General features: G+C 42.2%; 1 protein-coding gene across 1 annotated transcript; it reads left to right on the forward strand.

The window, feature by feature from the left end:
* The first annotated feature begins 660 nt into the window (after positions 1-660).
* LOC139155238 (progestin and adipoQ receptor family member 4-like) lies at positions 661-25375 on the forward strand. Its single transcript, XM_070730349.1, has 3 exons — positions 661-902; positions 20171-20389; positions 22387-25375. Exons 1-3 carry the CDS (start codon positions 737-739, stop codon positions 22818-22820), a joined length of 819 nt encoding a protein of 272 aa, XP_070586450.1. The 5' UTR covers positions 661-736; the 3' UTR covers positions 22821-25375.
* Positions 25376-25540: the final 165 nt, after the last annotated feature.

Raw genomic sequence — 25540 nt, forward strand, 5'->3', positions numbered from 1 at the left:
AGGCGTTTAGGCTTAACAGACTAGTGTGCAGTAATTTCCGATTAATTAGGATTTGGAATCATGCGACTTTAACCTTACACACCCTTCAGCCTTTGGAGGGCGTCTTTTGCCCGTTTCGGGCTATCTTCGGTTCGAGCCGCACTACCCAATCAAAGTCCTCTCTGGGAGGAGATTGAGGGCGTGTTTCAATGCTTATGCAAAAAGCTGACGCTTATTAACAGCGAGCACCGATGCGAGGCGGGCCCTGGGTTATGCTAATAATAGAACGCTATAGTTTCTTTCTCCTGGACACTTGATAGGCTCTCAAAATAGAATAGGTGTGGCCTGCATCTCTACATCCTATAGTATTACGCAACGCAGAGGACAACCGCGCGTACCGAACTGCGGTGCAGAGATTATGCAAACGAGGGACAGTGGGCGGGGCTTTGCATAAAAGGATGCAAATGAAGAAGGGCAGGGCGCCTTGCCTTGTAAGAAGCGCGGGGCAAAGGCGGCGGGCGACACCCGCATCTATTATGTTAATGAGATCGGTAGGCGAGGCAGAATTCTGAGCACAGGCTGCGGAGGGGAAAAGGAGCGGTGTGTGTGTGTGTGGGTGAGAGGGGGGGGGGTGGACAAGCCCAAGGAAGAGTCCCCGCCTGCAGCGGCCCCATCAGCAACGGCAGAAACAGGAGGAAGCAGAGCTAGAAGGATGCAGAACCCGGGTGGTAGCTGACCCTGGGGGGGGAGCCCGGCCATGGCTTTCCTGGGGGGAGCCCGGCTCCTGGACTGGGCCAGCTCCCCCCCTCATTTGCAATTCAACCGCTTCGTGCTAACGGGCTACCGGCCGGCTAGCTCCGGGCCCGGCTGTCTCCGCAGCCTCTTCTACTTGCACAACGAGCTGGGCAACATCTATACCCACGGTGAGATGCGGCAGATTGTCCTCCGAACCCCATGCTTGCTTCCCCTTACCTTTCTCACCCCTCCGATGCCCTCCGATCTCCGTGCCCTCCTTGCAGGACCGGTCCCGGCGATTGCCCTGGCCGCCATCCTTGCTTCTGCCCACCCAGATAACTCGGGAATTGCGTGGGTCATCGGTAGGCTTTCCCCGCCCGTCCCGCAGCTTTAGCCGGTCCCGTGTCCTTGCATGGCTCCCGTATTTCACAGGATGGGGGGGGGGGGGAAGAGTAGCAGCAGTGATTTTCGGACGCCGCGGCCATCCCACAGAGCAGGTATGCCGATCCTTTCAGGGCCTGGATAAGTTCTTTCCCACCCGTAAAAAGATTTGGAACCAACCCCTTCTGCTTTTCCCCCCGTCCTAAATCTATAGTTCAGAAGCCCAGTGAAATACTGAACCTCACCATACGGTATTTAGCAGCACAGTTCAGTACAGTAGTAATACCCGTGGAATCACTTAGCCTGCGCCTGCATCCTCAGACACACAACGCCAATAGCAAGCCAGCTCTCCATCAGGAGTTGAGGTACCTACCTACCTACCTTCCTCTTTGCGCATATAGATATGTTTTTGTCTAGACTTTTTTTCAAGTTTGGATTGTGGTCCCCTCCCCCTTTGCTGATAAATGAGGGATTACTCCTACAAGATGGCAAAAAAGGCAAGTTTGCCAGACTTTGGGCAAAGTTGTGCAGGGAAGCATGGGCATAGAGTTATTTGATTGCAGCAGTGCCCTTGCCTACTCCCATCAAGTTTGCTATCGGAGTCTTAGTTTGGATTCCATGGGCTTCAGTGAGCAAACGTCTGAGAAGGACTAAGCTTGCACTTTGTATGCTAAAAGGCTCAGGTTCAATCCCTGGCATCTTTGTATGGATTCATTATCGCTTTTTGTGCCTTTCATGATCCTTGGTCAGTGACCTTTTAGTATGCATCCTGTCCTGGACTTAATTCTGTAGTTTTCATCCCTGACGAAAGTGCCTAAGAAAACAAAGCGATAATTTAATTGTTACTAAACTACAACTGATCAATGATAGTTGTTGTTCTTAAGCAGTATTTAGAGGGCCCATTTATCAAAAAGTGAATAGGAATGGATTGTTTTAAAATTCCCCTAGGTTCAAGGAAGCAAAGAAAGTGTGACTAGTCCCCATTTTCGCCGCTATACTACATAACTTTATTTATTTATTCATTTATTTATGAGATTTGTATGCCGCCTCTCTCCGCAGACTCAGGGCGGCTAACAGCAGCAATAATACAATGTAAACAAATCTAATATTTAAGTTAATTTAAAACCCCAAAAACTTTGTGGATCATTTTGTGACATGTTGATAATACTGAAGAAAACTTGGCCTCACCTAACTATTTTTGGAAAGTTAGAGAAATAAATATGACAATGATGTAACCAAAAAATATTGCAATTAAAATATATGGAGAGGGAAGAAACACAAATGAAAATAGGTTTTATTTCATTTATTTCAAATTGATGATGCAGTTCTACTACACGGAACTCGCCTGCTCCTTCAGTTGAAGAGATAACGTGTTTCTACCTTTCTAGCTGGATCATTTGTATCACTGCTTTGGTACTTTTCCTGTACTTGCTGGCAGCTTGCAAAAATAAAAGCAGGGATCTTCATAAACATAGATTTGTGTTGGTGGAACACAAATTAAGAAAAATAGGCATAAGTATCTAAAACATTATTTTAGAATTCAAAGGATGTTGTGGCGAAAGTTTCATTAATTCTTATAACATCTTTTTAAACTAGCTTTATTTCCATATTCCTGATGTTTATGAAAACTCTGTTGTGAGTACTTAAAGTGTTGCTCATATTTTAGATATTCTATTGCATCAATTTACTCTTGAAGGAAAACCTTGCAACATATAATTTATCCTGGGGGTTAATCAAGAGCTCTGTTCAAGGAAATGCTAGTACCTGAAAGTATATATTGTACTGTAAGGCCTTTATTTTATGAAGCAATTGGGAAGAGGGTGTATGTTTGAATGTATTTAACTACATAAATTATACATATTTTAATATAGTTTATGTAACTTCCCCCACCCAAACGTTATGTAGAATGATTCACCAAACGTTGGACTTTATATTGGAAGCAAAGTATATTCAGATTTCTTTGCTGCACCCAAGTACACTGAATGGAATGGTATGTTTTACTCTTTCATTTTTAAAAAGGTTGTAACGTTAGAAAGAAAAGCATTCAGGCAGAAGTCTACAGTTAATTCTGTAAAAACTAAAATCAATGTACCTTAAGATTTGTGTAAGCTATTTTTAGATGCATTTTCATATTATTCTTAAATATTTGGCTCTTCTTACTACAAAGTTGTGATCCAATTTCAAAATCTAGCTTTTAACTTGAGCAAGTAAAGAAATAATACCTATATTCCTAATATTCTTCTTCTGAGAATATATATATTCTCACAATTCAAACAATTTAAATACTGGCCTGTGATATATTGACAATCTGCCTCTTTTCCATAACAAAAAGCAAAATCACAAATACAGGATCCCCAAACAATTCCTAATGGATGCAATCACCATCCTATAGGAATTTATTTGAGGATCCTATATTTGTGATTTTGCTTTTTGTTATGGAAAAGAGCGAGATTGTCAATATATCACAGGCCAGTATGTAAGCTGTTTGAATGGTGAGATCCCTGTTCTAGCAATCTTCAAAGACAAAAGCCTCCCAGATCACTTAAAATTGGTTATTTACTCTCCCCCCCAACCTGTTTGTCACAGTTTGTAATGAGAAACATTGGATGTTCATGTACCTAACCTAAATTCCTTGAGAAAAGGCAGGGAATTAGATATATTTGTTAGACAGAAATCTAATCAATGAGTAAAATAATATGAAATGAAATAAACAAATTAAGACTGAAGAACTAAACCTCTTCAGTTCAGTTCAACCTTTTTTTTGTTGTTTCATTACGTCCTGTAAGAAAATAAGAAGAGCCATGCTTCCACTATGAGCCACTGCATCAATCTAGAATAATAAAGGAGTGAAAAGGGAATAAGAATAAGTTGTAACAAATTTTCTTAGGACCTTGCAAATTTCCTTTTGCTAGCTATTCTTGTCGGTTGACCAACAAGGACAGCCCTTCGTGACCTCTTATGCCTAATCCACCACGATGTTCAGGGAAATTGTGCAAAACTGCTCTCATTGTTGCTTGTTGTGGGGAAAGCAGGAAGTAGAACGCTTCCTTTCTTAAACTGTTTTCTTGTGCAAATAGCTTTCCCTAGTCTGGCTCCCTTCCAGCTTGCAGACCATGGTTCCTTTGTGCTCCTCACACTGACCAGATCGCTTGCAGCAAAACAGTATTTCTCAACTTCAGAAGCTTTAAGGTGGGTGGACTTCAATTCTGCAGTTTCAAGTCCACACATTGTAAAGTTGCTGGGGTTGAGATAGTACATTGCTTTAGACAATGCCATCTTGGGGAAAATTGGCTTATAGCTTCTCCTTTTTTGTAAGGATAGTATGGGTAAATTAGTTTGTTGAATTAATTGAGAGCTATTTGTCATGGATTAAGAGATATTTGTCGTCTGTGGCCACCACAATTCTTTTTAGCTGTTTTACGAGATTGCAGTTGCAAAAGCTTCCCATCTATTTGTATCAAAGAAATCAAGAATGCGATAGGACTTTTTCCACCTTACAAAACTTACTAAGAGGCATAACCACTTGTGAGCTGCAATACATGCTTAAAAAGCTCCTGATTTTATGGCCACCATAGACCAACGAGCGTTCAACCTTCTATCACATCTACACCCTAAATGTTTCAAGCAAGAATCTGTGGGTTGAGGATGAATCCTCCCTGAAACTGTTTACAGTGTTCCTTTCTTCCGAATATGCCCTTCTTTTAAATAGACATATTTCAGTTTACTCGAGTCAATGCTATTTATTTTATTTATTTATTTATTGGATTTATATGCCGTCCCTCTCCATGGACTCGGGGCGGCTTACAACATTTCGATAAAAATACAATATATAAAACACTTCTAAATCCAATTAACAGAATAATTAATTTAAAATATTTTTAAAAAGCTAAACATTTAAAAGTCAAACATTCAGAAACATACTACAGCATCCTACACATTCACTGGCCAGAGGCTGGCATCTAGTGACCCCAAGCTTGACGGAATAAATACGTTTTCAAATTCTTAGGAAAGGCAAGGAGAGTGGGGGCAGTACGAATCTCTGGGGGGACTTGATTCCAGAGGGCCGGGCCCCCCACAGAGAAGGCTCTTCCCCTAGGACTCGTCAAGTGACATTGCCTAGTTAACGGGACCTGGAGAAGGCCAGCTATCCTCCCCACCAATCCCAAAGTGCACTTTTCAAATTTATCTTGGTCATCAGAAATGTTCCACAAATCAGAATGTGGGAAGCTGGTCATCCAGCTGCCTTTTGGAATAATGGCATATCAGTTGCTCTAAAAGTGACCTCCTTGAATAGTAAGCTTTTTCTTGATGTTCCTGAGCAGATGAACAAGAGGATCTTCATAAGAAAGGGTATTGTTCTCAGTCCATTGATGTCAAATGAGGCCAGGGAAAAACAAGAGAACAGAGGAGCAGTTGTAATTGCCCGGGTGTGTCGAATTGCATTGATAAAACACGGTAGTAAGCATTTGCTTGGTAGATAACTTCCAACAATATATGTAGCAACTTCCAAAGTTTTCAGAGAATACCTTGGGCAGTGTCCTCGTGAACAGTATTTCTCAACCTTGGCTGCTTTAAGAAAGATGGACTTCAACTCCCAAAGTAGTAGGAGGAGGACTTCTGGGAACTGAAGTCCATCCCTCTTAAAGCAGCTAAGGTTGAAAAATCTGTTCTGGAGGTATGGAGCCCTGAGAGTGGGTTTGTTAGTGCATGTTGTTTAATGAATCACTGTCCCACAGAGAAGACAGACGTTTAGTTTTCTTCCTTCTATTAATAATATAATAAATTATTATTATTATTATTATTATTATTATTAATAATAATAATAATAAGCATAACACACCAGACATTGTGATCGTGGAGAAAAAGAAAGTATGGATCATCGACATTGCAATCCCAAGAGACACCAGAATTGAGGAGAAGCAGCTAGAGAAATTAGTGAAATACAAAGATCTAAAAATCGAGCTGCAACGACTCTGGCATAAGCCAGTGAAAGTGGTCCCAGTGGTACTTGGCACGCTGGGCGCAGTGCCAAAGGAACTCAGCGGACATTTGAAAACCATTGGAATTGACAAAATCTCCATCTGTCAATTGCAAAAGGCCGCTTTACTGGGATCGGCAAACATAATTCGCCGCTACATCATGCAGTCCTAGGTGCTTGGGAAGCACCCGACTGGTGATGAAATACGAAATCCAGCAGAGTGATCTCGTTTGCTGTGTTGTACTGACATAATAATAATAAAGTCCAAGTTCCTAAATGGAGAGACTTCTACATTGTTTTCTTTATCAAGGTAACACCAGTCTGTCCGCTAAGGAATCTGTGCATATTGCAAAGGATTCTGGGAAGGGGAGCTCACTGACGTACCGGATAATGGTGGACGTGCAGCCTTCTCATCCGTCTTATTCCCTCCTTTAGAAACAATTTGCACCTTCGGATTGCTTGGGAAATGGCCCAAATTTTGGAATTTCAGCCAGCATGGCCAAAAGGAGGCTGAGAGTTCTGGGAGCTGTAGTCCCTCACAGGTGGAGGGTTTCGAGTTAGGAAAGGTGATACTAAAGAAGCGGGGGGGAGGGGGGGAGTGAGAGGAAGGAGCAATGGCAATGCTAAGGTGGAAATTGAGTAACTGCACGTCAATTGCAGCAACTTGTTTTGCAAATCTAATTCCTACAGCAAAAAAGCTTAAGGTTCAAATAGATCCCTGAGCCAGGACAGCTGTAGAGCCATGGAACCAAGTATTTGTATTTGCCGTGCTTGCCTATTACTCACTTCCCAGGAAAATTGACTTATGGATGCTATTGATTATTTTAGTGTTACAAGGGTGGAGAGTGTCCTGTATCAGATGCCTAAGGTTGGTTTGGGAGTGTCACTTCTTAGGGTTGTGGCTCAAAGAATGCAAAAGAAAGAAACAAGGGTGGGGTAAAAACAGGTCTTACTGTAAGCATTGATCTGATCTAACATTCTCTTTCTAGTGATGACTAACCCAAAACTTCTGAGAAGCTTAGAGGTAGAAGAACATGTAAATGTTACTCATCTATTATTTGTCCTTTGGTGATTCTCTAAAGCTACACTGCTTTTGTGTGTGTGTGTGTGGGGGGGGGGGTTACGACTACTTCTAACTACAATATTAGTATTGCTTGTAGGAGAATTTTGCTTGATTTTGACTAACACTGTGTGCTGAACAACTGTAATATCGGGGTTAAAGAATACCACAATGAGCAGGAGTAGATTCTATTTGATGCTTTATAAAGCCACTGGAATAAGCCATGCTATTATTAGATCATTGTGGTTTATTTTGATTGGGGGTTTTTTTCCCTCCTATGCTGATTATAGATAATAATAATAATAATAATAATAATAATAATAATAATAATAATAATTTATTGGATTTGTATGCTTCCCCTTTCCGTAGACTCGGGGCGGCTAACAACAATAATAAAAACAATATGTACAATCGAATAATAAAAACAACTAGAAACCCCTATTATAAAACCAAACATACACACAAACATACCATGCATAACTTGTAATGGCCTAGGGTGAAGGGCTATCTCAACTCCCCCATGCCTGGTGGTATAAATGAGCCTTGAGTAGTTTACGAAAGACAAGGAGGGTGGGGGCAGTTCTGATCTCTGGGGGGGAGTTGGTTCCAGAGGGCCAGGGCCGCCACAGAGAAGGCTCTTCCCCTGGGGCCCGCCAAATGACATTGTTTAGTCGACGGTACCCGGAGAAAGCCAACTCTGTGGGACCTTATCAGTCGTTGGGATTCGTGTGGTAGCAGGTAGTTCCGGAGGTAATCTGGTCCAATGCCATGTAGGGCTTTAAAGGTCATGACCAACACTTTGAATTGTGACTGGAAACTGATCGGCAGCCAACTCAAGCCACGCAAGCCATGACGGCGAACCTATGGCAGGTGTGCCACAGGTGGCACGCAGAACCTTCTCTGCGGGCATGTGAGCTGTTGCCCCAGCTCAACTCCACTGCACATGCCACCCACCGGCCAGCTGATTTTCAGGTCTCTGCTGTGCATGTGTGGAGGGAGGGCGCATATGGGAGATGTGCAAGTATGTGTGAATGGGTGGGGCACGTGAGGTCATGCACACATTGCATTATGGATTATAAGTGCAGGGACATCTACTAGGCCCAAAATGGGATATGTGTGTGTGTGTGTGTGTGCAGCATATGCCCCTGCCCATGCCGTGTTTTTGCTCCCAGGAGGCTGTAGGAAACCTACTAATCCCGAAACAGGGCATGGGGGGAGTACATGTGCAGGAGATTAGGCGCGCTTTCAGCATGTGACAACGAAAAGGTTAGCCATCACCGCTATAGATCCTACCCCAGAGAGCAAATTGGGCTAGATGACCTCTGGCCAGTTCTTGTACCAGCTATCAAGTCATCTAATTGGCTTGTTTACAGCTCAATATATAGAAGTTTAATCTGTCGAAGGGGAGCTTTCTTTCCAGTTCAGTCTAGCTTAGCTTTCATCTCTTGCAAAATAGGAATCCTGCTGGGAGGTGAGAAAGAATTATAGTCTATAAACATAGAAGGGACTGCTTATGAATTAAAGAAGAAGCCTTGTTTAAGTATTTCATATTCTTTGCCTAATAGTGAGGGATAAGGCAGGATATGATTATCATATTTGAGCTGCAAAAATCCCATTGACCAGATTACAGCAAAGAGGCAGCATGTTCTGTATCATTTATCTAAAGGACATTCTGATTTCCGTAGGCCACATGCTGTATGATAGCCAAAGGAGGTTTTATGTGGTGCAGACTCTTCAGCTAAAAGTCATAGATACAATTGCTCTTGATTCTCTTGTTTTGCTAAAAGTTTTAACTTCTAAGATTTGTGAAACAAAGGACTGTAGCACATTTATGAGCTAGGTTGTGTGTTTGGCAAATAATGTGATTTATATATTTTGAAGTTAGTCACATAATATACCCAGTAACCACCATAACAGGTAGCTTTTTCAGAAAACCCAAAGCCCATAGTGTGAGAGCATATTTCGCCAATTAAAATACCCAGAATTAATCCTTTGCTTCTTTAGTTGGAAACAGCAAAATCCCTGGTCAAACTAGAGGAGGATTGCTTATCGTTGGCTCTGGATGAGGGGGTACGTCCCAGAATTCCACTGGTAGTATAGCATTGCTAATAATTCTGTGAATGGAAATGGACACATCTGGGAGACATCCAAGGTTGGGAAAGTTAGTGTAAAGATTCTATAGAGCAAGGTGGCTGTAGGGTCTAATTCTGTAAACATTCATCTATCACAGAGGTGAGGAACTATGGCTGGCTCAAAACTTCTGAGGGTTGAAGTTCACAGACCATAAAAGGGTCATAGTTCTCTGCACCTGATGTGTCATACTAACCATGTCAGTTTTTCAATGAGCTCATGGTGATTTGATGAGTCCATGCTTGGAGAAATTAAGTGACATTGTGTGGCCATGAGGGAGGAAGAGGACGTTGGCCTGGACTTCTCTTAAATACTGCACATGGCTAAAAGAAGATTTTCTTTCCATTTGATGTGGAAGATTCTGTCCAAATAGGGTGAAGTACCAGTACATAGAAACATAGAAGTCTGACGGCAGAAAAAGACCTCATGTTCCATCTAGTCTGCCCTTATACTATTTCCTGTGTTTTATCTTAGGATGGATATATGTTTATCCCAGGCATGTTTAAATTCAGTTACTGTGGATTTACCAACCACATCTGCTGGAAGTTTGTTCCAAGGATCTACTACTCTTTCAGTGAAATAATATTTTCTCACATTGCTTTTGATCTTTCCCCCAACTACGTCCATTATCTATTGTAATTCTGAATCCTTTGTGTAGTGAAGGGAGATTTGACTCTCCTTTCACAGACAGAGAACTGAGGCTGAGGACCTGGGATTCAGCCAGGACTTTATGGGGGTGGGGATGGTAAAACCTGAATTCATTATTATTTAGAAGTTCTAAATCTGCCTTTTGATAGCTCACAAACACTTGAAAAACATCCCGATTGAATAAGATGGATTCACTCAGCCTACAAAATTAAATAATACATTCTAAGAACAAATAGAGTAAATGGGTCAACAGTAGCTAAAAAAAAGAGATCAATATTAATTGCTGTTTAAGGCTGAAGAGAACAGGATAAACTGCGCCTGGTATCTGAAAGGCGATTGTGCCAGGCCAATATGCTTACAAATAGAGTTTCATAATTGTGATGCTGTCACAGAGAAGACGTTCTCAGGAAAAGTTACCCACTGGCCAGCAGAAATGGGAGACTGCAAAAAGCAGACTCTGGATTATCTTGCTCCATGTCGCCAAAGTTCTGCAATTTGCCTGGGACAGTGGATCTTCAAAGAGTTGCCAGGAATAGCTTTAAAAAAAGCAAGTAGAAAAAGACAGCCATTCCTATTTGAAGCCGAGGGTAGTTTCTAATAAGCTGTTTAGGGTGCTCCAAATCTGTTGCATTGGAATTCCCTTACACATTAAGAGAATTGTGGTTTTTGAAGACACCAGTTTGGGGTTAGCTAAAACCATTGATAGATTTATACAGTGCGGATTTGTGCAATATCTGCTAAAAATATAAACCGGGGACGGATAATCCTTTTTCGTTACTCCATTTTTGCAGCTTGCAGAAATGGCTCATCAGATTACATTGTCAAGACTCTAAATCTTTTGAGAACCCCAAATTATGACAATTATTTTCAATTCTTTGTGACTTTGGACCCATAATTACTCTTAACTTTGTCCTACCACATGGAAGGTTTAACACTAAGCACTCCTTTCCTGAGCTCATCCTGAAATACTCCAAAGATATGAAACAATTATCCACCTTCTATTTATCTTCCTATCTCCTTCTTTCCAAATAGCTAATGGTGATCCTATTATAGGCTCATCTCTTTTCTCTCTTCCTTCCTGTCTCCCTCCTTCCTTCTTTCCAGCCAGAGGACCCATGACACAGGTCCCCGGGGGAAGGGAGATACATCCTATCCAAGATAGGCTGAAATGGTATTTTCTGATCTGAGTGGTTTACACTTCAGCAGCTGACCATGTAGGTGGCAACAAAAAGCCGATAGGAACTCTTGCAAAGGTGTTTTGGGTGTTTAAGCACAAATTTTTTGTTGGCCTTGCAAACAACCTTTTGCACATTTGCGTACGTACTATATATGTATGTGTGCGTTTACATTCACACACAGCTCATTTATTGTTGCTTTATTTATTTATTTATTCATTCATTCATTTATTTATTGGATTTGTATGCCGCCCCTCACCGCAGACTCGGGGCGGCTAACAACAATAATAAAACAGCATATAATAGTAATCCAATACTAAAAACAGTTAAAAACCCATTATTATAAAAACCAAACATACATACAAACATACCATGCATGAAATTGTAAAGGCCTAGGGGGAAGGAGTATCTCAGTTCCCCCATGCCTGGCGGCAGAGGTGGGTTTTAAGCAGCTTACGAAAGGCGAGGAGGGTGGGGGCAATTCTAATCTCTGCTGGGAGTTGGTTCCAGAGGGCCGGGGCTGCCACAGAGAAGGCTCTTCCCCTGGGTCCCGCCAAGCGACATTGTTTAGTTGACGGGACCCAGAGAAGACCTACTCTGTGGGACCTAACTGGTTGCTGGGATTCGTGCAGCAGAAGGCGGTCCCTGAGATAATCTGGTCCGGTGCCATGAAGGGCTTTATAGGTCATAACCAACACTTTGAATTGTGACCGGAAACAATGCTTTCATCATTGCCTTTTCTTTCTGCTGCTCCTTCCATGAGAATCTAGATCATCAGCTCGCAACAGAGTTCTGTGTATCCTGCACATAGCCCTCAGTTGCTCAGCTTGCACTCCAACTTTATTGTGGCTCACTTGTTTTCCCTTACCTTTGGGAAATCTTATTTTGCTTACAAGTTCGCTGGAGGAAGGATGGGAGTTTTACTCTCTTCTAGGGCTCATGAGAGAGTGGTTAGGTTTCTGTTTAGCCCCTAAAGAGCTTTTAAAATGACTTATGCATGCCCCATCCACCTCGGCAAGCGTGCTCCCTGTGCTGCATGTGTTGCATATATAAATGACAACCCATAGAACTAAGTGAGGTTTGTCTTGTAGCCAGGAAAAGATTTCATGTAAAGAACAAAGGGGGGGGGGGGAGCGCATTGATTCATGAGAGAGGGTGACAGGTGGGTAGAAAGCAAAGGAATCACACACACCCTCCCGCACTTCAAAGAAATCTGAAATAGTAGCATGGTGCAGCATATTTTCCCTTGCCCAAAACTGTATGGCTTGGGGAGTATCATTATTATTGATTAGTATTATATTGCCATGGTGCCTCTGAGTTCAAAGTCCCATCGGTGATGCAACCTTGAGGGAAGCAAGCAAAGTCAGGATGTGTGCAGTAAGAAAGAGAAGTGTCAATAGAAAGATAAGATACAATTGGAAAACTCCAGATAAGCTGCCTTTTCTTGAGCCTGGACATTGGATGGAGTTGAAGGCCACTTGCCCCCTAGCCTCTAACATTCTGTACTCAAGTTGTTAGATTTATCTATACCTAGTCCCTTCTCAAGAGAGAGATCTTGTATGAAAGCCTAAAACGCTATGACTTCCCAAGGCCATCACTGTGCTTTATAGCTAATTGTGGAATTGCATCCTTGCCTCTCCAGCTTCTGGTATAAAATTGAAATTTCTGACTACAGCAAAGAGCTAGAACCTTCCCATTTAAAGGCATTACATTTTGCATCAGCCTAAATCTATGGTGTAGTTAAGATATTCACATACAATTTCAACTACAGTGATCCCTCGAGTTTCGCGATCTCGATTATTGCGAAACGCTATATCGCGAGTTTTCAACCCGGAAGTAAACAACACCATCTGCGCATGCGCGCCATTATTTTTTCTATGGCCACGCATGCGTAGATGGTGGAGTTTGCTTCCCCCTGGCCAGATCAGCTGCTGGGTGGCTTCCCTGGGTCTTCCCCCTCTTGCCGGCGTTTCCCCTTTGCGTGGGCGGCGGGGAAACCCCAGCGCCGCTTCCCAGCTGAGTGGCGCGAGCAACGGCGTGGGCGGGCGAAGGGCGGGCGTGCGGACAAGGGGCGCACGAGCGGCGTGGCGGCCGGACAAACGGCGGCAGCACGAGCAACGCAAGCGGCGTGGCGGCCGGACAAACGGCGGCAGCACGAGCAACGCAAGCGGCGTGGCGGCCGGACAAACGGCGGCAGCACGAGCAACGCAAGCGGCGTGGCGGCCGGACAAACGGCGGCAGCACGAGCAACGCAAGCGGCATGGCAGCCGGACAAACGGATTCTCCTCCGACCTGCCCTCAACTTACCTTCCAGCTGATGCTTCGATCCTTGGAAGAGGCCAGAGCGCCTTTCTGCACCACACTCTGTGCTCGGGTTCCTTTCCGGAAGATGGAAGTTTCTCTCCTTCCATCCTTTCTAGCAATACAATACTCGATGGTTTTAACCATCCTTTCTAGCAATACAATACTCGATGGTTTTAACCATCCTTTCTAGCAATACAATACTCGATGGTTTTAACCATCTTTTCTAGCAATACAATACTCGATGGTTTTAACCATCCTTTCTAGCAATACAATACTCGATGGTTTTAACCATCCTTTCTAGCAATACAATACTCGATGGTTTTAACCATCAAGTATTGTATTGCTAGAAAGGATGGTTAAAACCATCGAGTATTGTATTGCTAGAAAGGATGGAAGGAGAGAAACTTCCATCTTCCGGAAAGGAACCCGAGCACAGAGTGTGGTGCAGAAAGGCGCTCTGGCCTCTTCCAAGGATCGAAGCATCAGCTGGAAGGTAAGTTGAGGGCAGGTCGGAGGAGAATCCGTTTGTCCGGCCGCCACGCCGCTTGCGTTGCTCATGCTGCCGCCGTTTGTCCGGCCGCCACGCCGCTCGTGCACCCCTTGTCCGCGCGCCCGCCCTTCGCCCGCCCACGCCGTTGCTCGCGCCACTCAGCTGGGAAGCGGCGTTGCTCGCGCCAGCAGCGGCGGCACGAGCGGCACAAGCGGTGCGGCGGCCGGACAAGCGGCGGGCAGGCGGGTCCTCAGCTGTTGGTCGGGGGTCTTCCCAAGTGCGGAAGTGAAAAACACCATCTGCACATGCGCAAGGGCGCGCATGCGCAGATGGTGTTTTTACTTCCGCACCACTATATCGCGAAAAATCGAGTATCGCGAGGGGTCTTGGAACGTAACCCTCGCGATACTCGAGGGATCACTGTATTACCCACCTAATTTTTAAACCTAATTTCTCCACCCAATTTCTAAATGCTATTTTCAGCTGCTTTCAAGCTCCTTAGCACTTGAAATTTTGGATGTTTGAATTCAGGTTTTTTAAAACTTTTCTTCTTTAGATTTAAAATCAGGTCCCTCAGTGGTTTGAGGGTGGGGATGTGACGGAAATGTCAGCAACTTAGTATATTTTAAAAATAAATAAAAACATCCTCCTCCAGAAACTAAGTTGTTGCATAGCTTGTTTAATTGGTGCGGCTGCATTTTGGAGGCATTTGCTGCTGTACAGTTAGAGCTTGGGTACCAAATTTCTACTGTCAGCAAAATGTACAATTGCAATTTATCTGCTGACACGCCATCCTTGTTTTCCTTGAGGCTGTCATTCCCATCCGATGGAGTTTCTAGGGACCAGTGAGAACTAAGGTGAAAAAATACTTGGGTATTTCTTCAAAGAAATACCTGGTCTTGGCTTCAGTGGCTTGGTTTTACAATCATCTTCATCATCATCATCATCATCATCATCATCATCATTTCTTTGATCCTTAAACACAAAGTTTTAGATTGCAAGTCCATAATCCTCCACATCAGTAGGGACATTCTTAAAGACAGTGGAACCCATAAGTTTGATAGGAAGGTACAGGTAGTCCTTGACGTATGACTACAATTGAGCCCAAAATTTCTATTGCTAAGTGAGACATTTGTTAAGTGAGTTTTGCCTCATTTTATGAACTTTCTTGCAGAGTTGCTAAGTGAATCAGTGCGGTTTTTAAGTTAGCAACACTGTTGTGATGTGGCTTCTCCATTAAATTTGCTGATCGGTAGGTCACATTACCCGAGGACACTGCAAGCGTCATAAATAGGAGCCAGTTGCCAAGTGTCTGAATTTTGATCATGTGACCATGGGGATACTATAACGGTCATATGTGTGAAAAAGGGTCATATGTCACCTTTTTTTTCGGTGCTATTCAATTCAATTCAATTTATTAGATTGGTATGCCGCCTCTCTCCGTAGACTCGGGATGGCTCACAAAAGTAATAACACAGTATATAACAAATTAAAAGTCACTAAAAAAACCTTATTAAAAGAAAGCATACACACAACATACCATGCATAAACTGTATAGGCCCGGGGGAGATGTCTCAGTTCCCCCATGCCTGGCGGCAGAGGTGGGTTTTAAGAAGTTTACGAAAGGCGAGGATTATAACTTTGAATGATCACTAAATGAATCGTTGTAAGTCAAGGGCTACCTATACATGCTTTGGATGTAAAATCTCCAAATTCTAGTGTTTGTTTGTTTATTTATTTATTTATTTATTTGATTGATGGATTGGTTGGTTGAATTTGTATGCCACCCCTCTCCGTAGGCTCAGGGCGGCTCAGTTTTTCTTAACCTGGAAGATATGGTTGCCTATAGTTCTGATTGTCACAGTCAGACATATGCTGGTGTGGTGGTGGTGGTTAAAGGAGAACCTAGGTTTGGGGAAGTGTTAGTTTAGGTTTAGGTTCTCAATCTTTTCTTCACACCCCTATCCTTTTTTTGGCCGTGGACGAAGACCATAGACCCAAGATTTAAATCATAACATTTCTTCAAGCCCCTCTGATGACATTGCAGCCCTCAATAGGTTGGGAGACCACAAGCAGAGAACCACTGGTTTAACACCGTGTGGAATTTAAAGGAAAGCTTGGAGTAAAACTTCGTCCTTTCCGGATGGAGCTTTGGCCAGATATAAAAAGTAGGAGTTTTCTCTTTGCATTATCAAGATAACCTGCTCTACCAAGGTTGCCAGTCCTTGCTGAGTCTTTCATGGTGAAAGTAGCACTCTTTGGATGTTTTAAGAAATTCAAGGTTTTCTTCCTAAATATTATCCCACCCCCCCTTTGCCCCTTGCATCTCCATCTTAGTCAATTTTACCTTAGCTGGATTTTAAATTTTAAGATTCTTATTTATTTATTTGTTAATTTTTTATACTGCATTTTAATTGAATGACTATAAACTGTCTTATTGCTTATGGTGAGATGGGCAGCATATAAGTTAAATAAATCAGTTCCTACCTTTTGTATTTTTATCTCCTCTCACTACTGCCCAGTGCTCTTGATATATGTCGGACAAAGCTGAAAGTACATATTTTTTTTCTTTGGCAAGGCTTAGGATAATTTGGAAGGGAGGAATGACTTACTAATTAGTACTGTTTTTCATACTATTGTTAAAAAGCTTGTCAGCAAAACACGTTTGGCCATAAGCTTTCTGCATACTAGCCATGATGCCTCAATTTGTGATACTACTTCTAGTCTAGTGGCAGACCTCCTGCCATGAGTTTTACTTGTTGACTCCGTCACTTCTAGAATCTTATCTTGGGCTTGACAAAAGTAGAATGGCTGGCCCTTAATGAACTTCAAGGTGTGTGGGTGGGTGGGTGGGGGTTGTTTATCATCTTCCTAATTGAGATCTGGCTTCAGGCAGCCTCAATTAGCGCAGTAATTGGGCTCAAGGAGACCTAATCTGTTTGTGTAAAGCTGTAACCTCTGGGGAAACAGGGGATGAGAGAAAAGAGGATAAGGTCAAGCATATACACCTGCAAATCAGATATGGATGAAGTTCATTGGGTTTGGAGTGAAAAGGAAACATACTCCAGAATATGGTAACAGGAACATACCATGTTTTTTCCTTCAGAATAATTTTTAGGAACCATCAGGACTGGATGACAGATTACAACATATCATATCCTTGAGAATGACAAATTGGTATCAAACAAGTGTGAAGATTCCTCATATTTGTGAGTTATTTTCTTTGAAGGGAAAACATGATCAAAGAATGCCACATTGGACAGCAAAAAGCCCTGTATGAAACAGTCTTGTCCTTATTGAGATGAGAAGACGCTATTCTGTAGGGTTCTAGGCCTCCACCAACAATTCAACTCGTGGACATTTGCATCTTGGTGCAAGTTAGTGCAGTGCATTAACTTCAGGAACTATTCAGGAGGTCCCAGGGCTTGGTGATTGCAGGAAGGAATATGGGGAAGTGGTTTCAGAATGGGGAAGTCATATAAAATTCTATATGGAGGGACATGAAGTAATATAACATCGGTATTTCTCTGCTCTGAGAGTTTGAAGGAAACTAGACTGCATATGCCATTCTGATAGCGCTTCCGGAGATCCTTCCCTGCAACCGCTAATGCCAGAACCTGGATAGCAGGATAGCTAATCTTCGATTTACAGCCATTTGATTAGTGACCAAAGTTACAGTTGCACTTAAAAAAGGTGACTTACGATTTTTTTTCACTTACAACACTTGCAGAACCTCTGTGGTCACATGATCAGAATTTGGACACTTGGCAACTGGTGTTTATTTATGTCAGTTGCAATCTCTTGGGATCATGTGTTTGGGACTTTTTAACAAACAAGGTCACTGTGGAACCAGATTCAGTTTACAACCGTATTACCAACTTAACTGCAATGATTCACTTAACAAACGTGGCAAGAAAGATTGTAAAATGATCCACAATTCACTAAGCTGTCTAGGCTCAATTATCATAAGTAGACAATTTATGGTGTCTGCTCTCCCCAAAAGGAGCTTTGGAAATCATGTAAAACTCCAAAGAGATATGACACTGTTTCTCAGCGTCAGCAAGTTTAAGCTGCAAATTTGGCTGGGGAATTGTGGGAGTTGAAGTCCATGCATCTTAAACATGCCAATGTTGAGAAATACCAAGACACCATATTTTTTGGAGTGTAAGAGGCACTGGAGTATAAGACACATCTAGATTTTAAAGGTGGAAAACAAGAAAAAAAATATTCTGAACCAAATGGTGTAGTAATATATTATTTAATAAAATATCAGTGTAGCACAATACTTTTTACAACCATGTACACTTTTTACAAACTTTAAACTTGACAGGTTTAAGACTTGTGGACTTGAATTCCCAGAATTCTTCCTGTCATAATAGCTTAGGAACGGGAGTTGAAGTCCACAAGTCTTAAAGCTGTCAAGTTTGAAAACCTTTGCCCCCTAATTCCTAACCCAGGGGTTTTCAAACTTGCCAGTTTTAAGACTAGTGGACTTCAACTCTCAGAATTCCTCCTCCAATCATGCTAGATGGGTAATTCGAAGGCAAAAACAGCCCAATTTTTGTGAAAAAAGGGTAATTTTTTGCCTGTGTTTTTCCCAAAAATTGAGTGGGCAAAGGGTTTGGGAGCCTGCAGACAGTTCTTGGACACTGGAGGATAGTAAAAATGGAGGCATTTTTGCCTTCCTCCAGCCCCAGGAGCTCTCTGCAGGCTCCCTGGACCCTTTCCCCACCCCATTTTTGCAAAACAAACAGCCGAAAAATGGCCTGTTTTTCATAAAAACGGGCAATTTTGCCATTCCCCAGCCCCCAAGAGCTCTCTGCAGGTGAGGGGTTGGTCTTCAGGAAATAAAAAATGGTTGCATTTGGCGTATAAGACACACCGACATTTCCACCCTCTTTTGGGGTACGGTACATCTTATACTCTGAAAAATACGGTATAATGGTTCGTCTGTACCTGTCTGCTTGGAGAATCTAAGAGCAGATTAAGAAAAATCACAAACTTGGAGATTTGCAAGTGGTTTTTAATTCTAAACTTTTCTCTTTACATTTGTGCTTTCCTCTGAAAAATCTTCAATATATCATTCACAAAGAAAAATGGGACAAGGATGCAATTTCTTTCATTCCCCATCCCCTAACATTTTTGAGTATTGCTGAAAGTTTCCTCGCCTGAAGTAAACAAGAGGAAATTGATAAACCAGCTTGCCTCAGTCTGATATTTTTCAGATATGTTGGGATTTCAATTTCCAAGATTTCCAGTCTGCCTGCAATCCCAATACATTAGGAATCCCGCAAGCTGTGAAAGGAATAAGAAAGTTGTACTAAAGCAATAGTTATCTATTAAAATGAGGGCTTTTTAAAAAGTGTGTCCCTAGACTCTGTTGTGATTCAGCCTGAGGCTCCTCAGGGAACGGCTGGACCTCTGCCGGATCCATGCCCAGAGGAGGAGGACAGTGAACAAGAGGGGGAGGACCAGGCAGACGGGGGAGAGGAACGTCAGGAAGAGGAGGAGGGAGAGCAGCCTGAGACCCCCGGGGGGGGGGGGCTCTCCCCAGCTAGTAGCCTGGATTCACTGGATGAAGACGCACAGGCTATAATAGACATGACGCAGCGACGTGCAGCTCAAAGACGGGGCCAATTAGAAAGGTATTTCCATCCCTGAATTGGCAACAGCTGGGTTTGGGTGTGGTTCTCCTCAGCAGGGTTGAAAAGGCAGGCCCGCCCTTACAGTCTTGTGGAGAGTTATCAACTGGGAGTCCTGTGACCTTGCTTCGATTCTTGGCGTCTCTGATCTTGGCTTGTGGCCTAGAAGTCTGAAGACTTGGGGGAGGCGTGGGTGTTATTATCTCCAGCGTTGTTTTTGCCAGCAAGAATCCTGTTTTATTGCCTGGCCTTCGTGAAACCTCTGTGAAGCTTCATAGTGGTCCTGTCTGTAAGAACAGTTTTTGTTACCTGAGTTTGCTTTCAATTATATAAACTGCCTTTGCTTTTTACCAGTGTGTCTGGCTACTCTTTTTGGTTGGTGTTGGCGTCTGGGGGGGACCCAGACAGAACAGGCTCCCTACACAAAAATGCTTTGATGTGATTTCTGGATCCATGAAATTTCTTTCATTGGTTTCTGTGGCAGCTGATGAACAAAGGATGTTGCTTGGGTCAAACATACATTATGGGTGGGATAAGATGCAGAAAATGCATAGGGTTGGAAAAGGGGGCAAGGATCTCTGATACTATCCCTATTGGAACTCTGAGTAATCATCCTTCCTTTCAGTTCCTTCTTTTCTCCTCTTTCAGGCATCCCTCTGCTGGGGTTTCTGTTCGTGCTGCCACTGACCATTCCATGGGCTCGACTTTCAGAATCATGGCTGGGAGTCGTGCACTATTTGGCTTGCATTTTTCCACAGCTGGGTAGCGTGCTTTACCATCTCTTCATGAATCATGAGGGAGGCCCTGCTGTTTACCATACCTTGCTCACTCTGGATATGTGTGGGGTATGCATGGTCAACACTTTGGGTAAGTTAAAGTGCTCCCTTGTTATCCCTGGATGATTTATTTGATTGGAGAAGCAAAAAAGGGAAAAAGTTGCAACGTGTGTTGAGAACACAGGAGGACTAAAAGTGATACAGTGATGCTTCGTCTTACGAACTTAATTGGTTCCGGGATGAGGTTTGTAAGGTGAAAAGTTTGTAAGACGAAACAATGTTGCCCATAGGAATCAATGGAAACTCACCCCCTTTGCCAACCGAAGCGCCTGTTTTTGCGCTGCTGGGATTCCCTTGAGGCTCCCCTCCATGGGAAACCCCATCTCCGGACTTCTGTGTTTTTGTGATGCTGCGATTTCGATGAGGCTCCCCTTGCTGGGAAACCCCACCTCCGGACCTCCATTGCCAGGATTCCCCTGCAGCATCGCAAAAACACGGAAGTCCGGAGGTGGTGTTTCCCAGGGAGGGGAGCCTCAGGGGAATCCCAGCAGCACAAAAACGGGCACTTCGCTGTCAACAGAAGTCTGGAGGCGGGGCATTCCAGTGGCGGCGGCTTGGGTTTGTAAGGTGAAAATAGTTTGGAAGAATAGGCAAAAAAATCTTAAACCCCGGGTTTGTATCTTGAAGTTTGTACGACAAGGGGTTTGTAAGACGAAGTATCACTGTATTTTCTGAGCTGGGAACAAGTTGCATAGAGAACATATGAGCCAAATTGTGTCGGCTTTGGGTATTGAAGAGCCAATCTTTATGTGATGGCAAAAGCCATGGTAAAAGCTGAAGAAAGAAGGGATAAGAGTGGTGTAGAATTAAGAAGTTGTGGTTATGCTTGAAAAGGAAATACTCATGCTGACTTAAAAGAAACTGAATTTAAAATGAAAAATATATTTTCCATGAATGATCCTTGCATTGTAAAGATTATTTAGGGAAAAGGGAGCTTCCTATTTTAAATACAAGACTTTGTTCTGGGAGTATCTGAAGGACAGCTGAAATATTTCAAGAGTGCTAAATGTAGTTAGTCCTTGCTTAACAACTGTTTACAATAGACTTCAAAAAAAAGTTTGTTTATTTATTAGATTTGTATGCCGCCCCTCTCCGTACTCGGGGCGGCTCACAGCAGTGATAAAAAAATATACCATAACAAATCTAATATTGAAGTCTAAAATAACAATTTACATTAAAAAGCTAAAAAAAGCCCATTATATAAAAAAGCATACAGACAAACATACCATACATAAAATTACATAGCTCCCCCATGCCTGACGGCAGAGGTGGGGTTTAAGAAGTTTATGAAAGGCAAGGAGGGTGGGGGCAGTCCTAATCTCTGGGGGGAGCTGGTTCCAGAGGGTAGGGGCCACCACAGAGAAGGCTCTTCCCCTGGGTCCCGCCAGCCGACATTGTTTAGTTGTGACCTATTATCAAATTTCTGCCTCCTGCCCACATTTTTCTGAGATCATATGATTGAATTTCAGGCACTTGGTAACAAAGCATTGCAAAATTCCGTAGTCATGTGATCTCAATTTGCAACATTTTTGCCCTTTTCCAACAGGAAACAATGACCACTGGATGTGCTGGATTTGTTTAATGACCATGTGGTTCAACCAAATGATTTGCTTAACTTGGCAATAGCATTTAGACTAATGTAGCGCTTCACAGCCCTCTTTAAGTGGTTCACAGAGAGTAAGCGTATTGTCCCAACAATCTGGGTCATTTTATCGACCTTGGAAGGATGGAAGGCTGCATCAACCTACTGAGCCTACTGAGATTTGATCTGCCAATCAGCAGTAGCTTGCAGTACTGCACGCTAACCACTGTACCACCAACGCTCTTCTATACTTACTTGCTTTATAATTGCTGTAAAAGGATTGTAAAATTGAATCTGGACAACTTGTTGAATTAGGCTACAATAACTTACAAAATCCCAGGTTCCATTGTAGTTGGGAGACTACCTGTAGCGACTGGCTTTGTAAGACGATTGCCATTGTTTTTATACTTAATTTCTTGGTGGACTGACTCTCTCTTTCCACACAGGTGCTCTACCAATCATCTACTGCACGCTGGCCTGCTCCCCACTACTTCGTTCTATTGCCCTGCTGGCCTACACAGGCTTGTCAAGCTATGGTATCTTTTGTGCAGTGACTGCTCGTTCCAGTGTCCGGCGCTTACGAGCCTTTGCCTGGCAGGCTCTGTTCCGCTTCTTCTTCTTCTATTTGCGATGGGTGGGATTAGGCACTGGTCATCCCACCTCTCTGCGTTCATACCTCATTATGGATGGTCTGGCCTTTCTTGGGGGCGTCATCAACATCTCGCGAGTGCCTGAGCGCTGGAAGCCAGGCTGTTTTGACTATTGGTTCAACAGCCATCAGATTATGCACGTGCTGGTGGTGGTCAGTATACTCTATCTACACTGGGGAGTAGTGGCTGATCTTCATTGGGTTGCCAACTATGCCTGTCCAAAGGAATGATCACATCATGTTTGAATTTACGCCTTCCACGGAAAATCTGCTGACTGAGAAGTGGGTGGCATATAAGGTGGACCAGTGTTCTCATTGTTCAAGATCTTCTACAAGGGCTGAAGTTCATAAGAAAGGACATCTATTGGATGTGATTTATTTAAAAGAGGCTGCATTTTTTCCCCTGTGGGGTTAAACCAGTAGTTTCCTATTGATTGATTATTCATGGATCAACTTGTCTAGGATTTGTATACTTCTCAGTCTAAAGTAATGAATTTCCACCACTTGAGGTTTAGATCAGTTTGTGCAATTCAACTATTCTTCCAAATTGCAACAGGCAAACATAATTTGGTTAAAAAAATCTTGGTCACTAATAAGATAGAATCAGAGAAATAATCCAGTCTACTAGTGAAGATTCTCATCCCATCCCCAATTCTTACTTTTGTTTGATGTAGAACTTTTTGTCATCACAGCTGTTCTTGAGGTAGCTTTGATGATACTAGGAAGAACTCGATTAGTTGCTTCTCTTCTTTTAATTTGCATTGAAAATGAAATGGGCAGTGGGAAAAGAGATGTTGGAGCTGAGTGCAAGTTCTCTGCTTTTTAGAGACAGTTACTTCAATATTTTTTATCCAGGTGTCTTTCAGACACCATGCAATACTTTCTGATTTTTAAAAGGGCTTGTCAGACATATTAAACTCTGCTGCATAGTTTAGTTTTTCTTTACCTACCAGGAGGATAATCAGGAACCTTGATACTGGATTTGGGTTGAAGAGTCCTGATTTCAATTTCTGGCTAATGTCATCAACGTTAGGGCCATGACTCTTTTGCAGCATACCTCAGTTTCCTAAGTCTCTCCTGGCAGAGTGTATGTTTATGGTCAGATTGGAATTCTTTTTTCTGTTACCACATTCCGATTTTACCCTGACCAGAGCAATGCTTTTCAAAGCTTTATAGTTTTGTATGAATTTGGAAGAACTCTTTCTACTCCATTGATATGGCTGCTGCAATTGTAGTAATCAATAATAGGCAAGCACTGTCTTTTCTCCTTTGTTACTATTTTGATTGGTCCATTAATTACAGCTTCTAGATTTTGGTTCCCTTCTTTCAGTGGCTACTTGAATTGGTCCATTCTGAAGATTTTGCTTTTTAATTCGATTTGTTTTTGATACAAATAGAATCCTGAGATTGATTCTTCCTCTGAAGAATTAAGTTTTTAACTGTTGGTCCAGGGTCAGAATTTTTAGGGAAGGGGACACTTTTTGAGAACCTAATCAAAAGTGGCATCTTGTTCAGGATCAAAATAGCATTCTAGCAAATATTTTACAATCCCTTTGAAGTCTTCTCTTGGCTTAAAATTAGGAACTGGGAGAGCTAGCATTTCTTTTAGGTGCTTAAATTTGGCTCATGTCTCACAGTCCTTAGACTGCTGAACTATATTTGATCCTGATGCATATATGATTATTGCCTAAATAGGGGTAAAATATGTGAGATATTACAGCCCCTGATGATCTTCCACATCTGAACACTCGAATAATTGTGCATAATGCTACTTTCAATGTAAAATGGATTTTCAAGTGGAGTTTGTTTTAGTATTTTATGGCAGATCTTAAAATCAGGGTTTTTTTTTGGTGTAGCCTCAAAATATACCTAAATCAAGCAACCCATTCAATATTTGGTAGCCCTTTATATTTTACATTTATGTAGACCATTGTAATTTGGCTTTTAAAAAGCTATGTGTAGGGGTCCTCCTTGAAATGGGGGAATTCTCTATTTTCTATGCAGCACAAGTTACTTCATAGTGAGCGAGGCACAGAATATTTAAGACAACGGTTAAAGTATTTTATGTGACCTTTGTTGAAAAAATAGTTTTCAATATATAGTAAGCCAACCTACTTGGATTTTAGTTTATGATCAAATAAGAAAAAAAAATCTACTTGTATCTTTCTAAGAATATAAGTGACAATGGAAACTTCTTTCTCCAAGAAAAGAAATTTGGAAAGGGAAGCGGATATTGTGTTATCAATTAAAATAAATCATTTCTGATTCCTTTGATAAAGATCAAAATAGGCCTTCTGCAGCACATGTATATCCACCTTATTAAAACCATGTTTTAAAACAACCATGTAGACATGGAGAGAAATTTTGATTTTTAAAAGAATCAGAAACCCACACCCCTTGATATTAATCTATACAGTATGTTACTTTGGATGTATCCACTTTCGAAAAGGTAACTAGGATAAAACATGCAAGAGACTGATGTAACTTAACAAGATGAAAAATGAGTCAAACAAATTCATGAAGGAATAGAGTGAAGATTAAACAATTTATTTGTTCTAGGTTGCAAGTAGATCTGTGTTCTGAAAGGGAAACATTGACCGAAGCCTTCCATGTTAGAATGTGAATTGTGTGTCATACAGCATTTTGGAAGAGGGTTTAATTTGCTGCTAACCAAGTCTTGTCTCTTGTTATCTCAGGTAGATGGACATTACTGATGTTCACAGCTTCTGAAGTTGAAGCGTCACATATCTTTAAAAATAAAAGAGCAAGGCGAAATATCCAAAAAATGCACTTCATATGGGAGGGAGGGAGAGACAGGAATTTTAAATACTTAAGATCAAGAACTTTAAGGGGAAAAAAGGCTGGGGGAAAAAGTTGGGCAAGTGGCAGATTTGGGCTTTTGATAAAAAAAAGTTTAAAAATGGGGCTGAAATGAACTGATTCTTCAAATC

The sequence above is a fragment of the Erythrolamprus reginae genome, unplaced genomic scaffold (genome assembly GCF_031021105.1).
Source record: "Erythrolamprus reginae isolate rEryReg1 unplaced genomic scaffold, rEryReg1.hap1 H_1, whole genome shotgun sequence".
Taxonomy (NCBI): domain Eukaryota; kingdom Metazoa; phylum Chordata; class Lepidosauria; order Squamata; family Dipsadidae; genus Erythrolamprus; species Erythrolamprus reginae.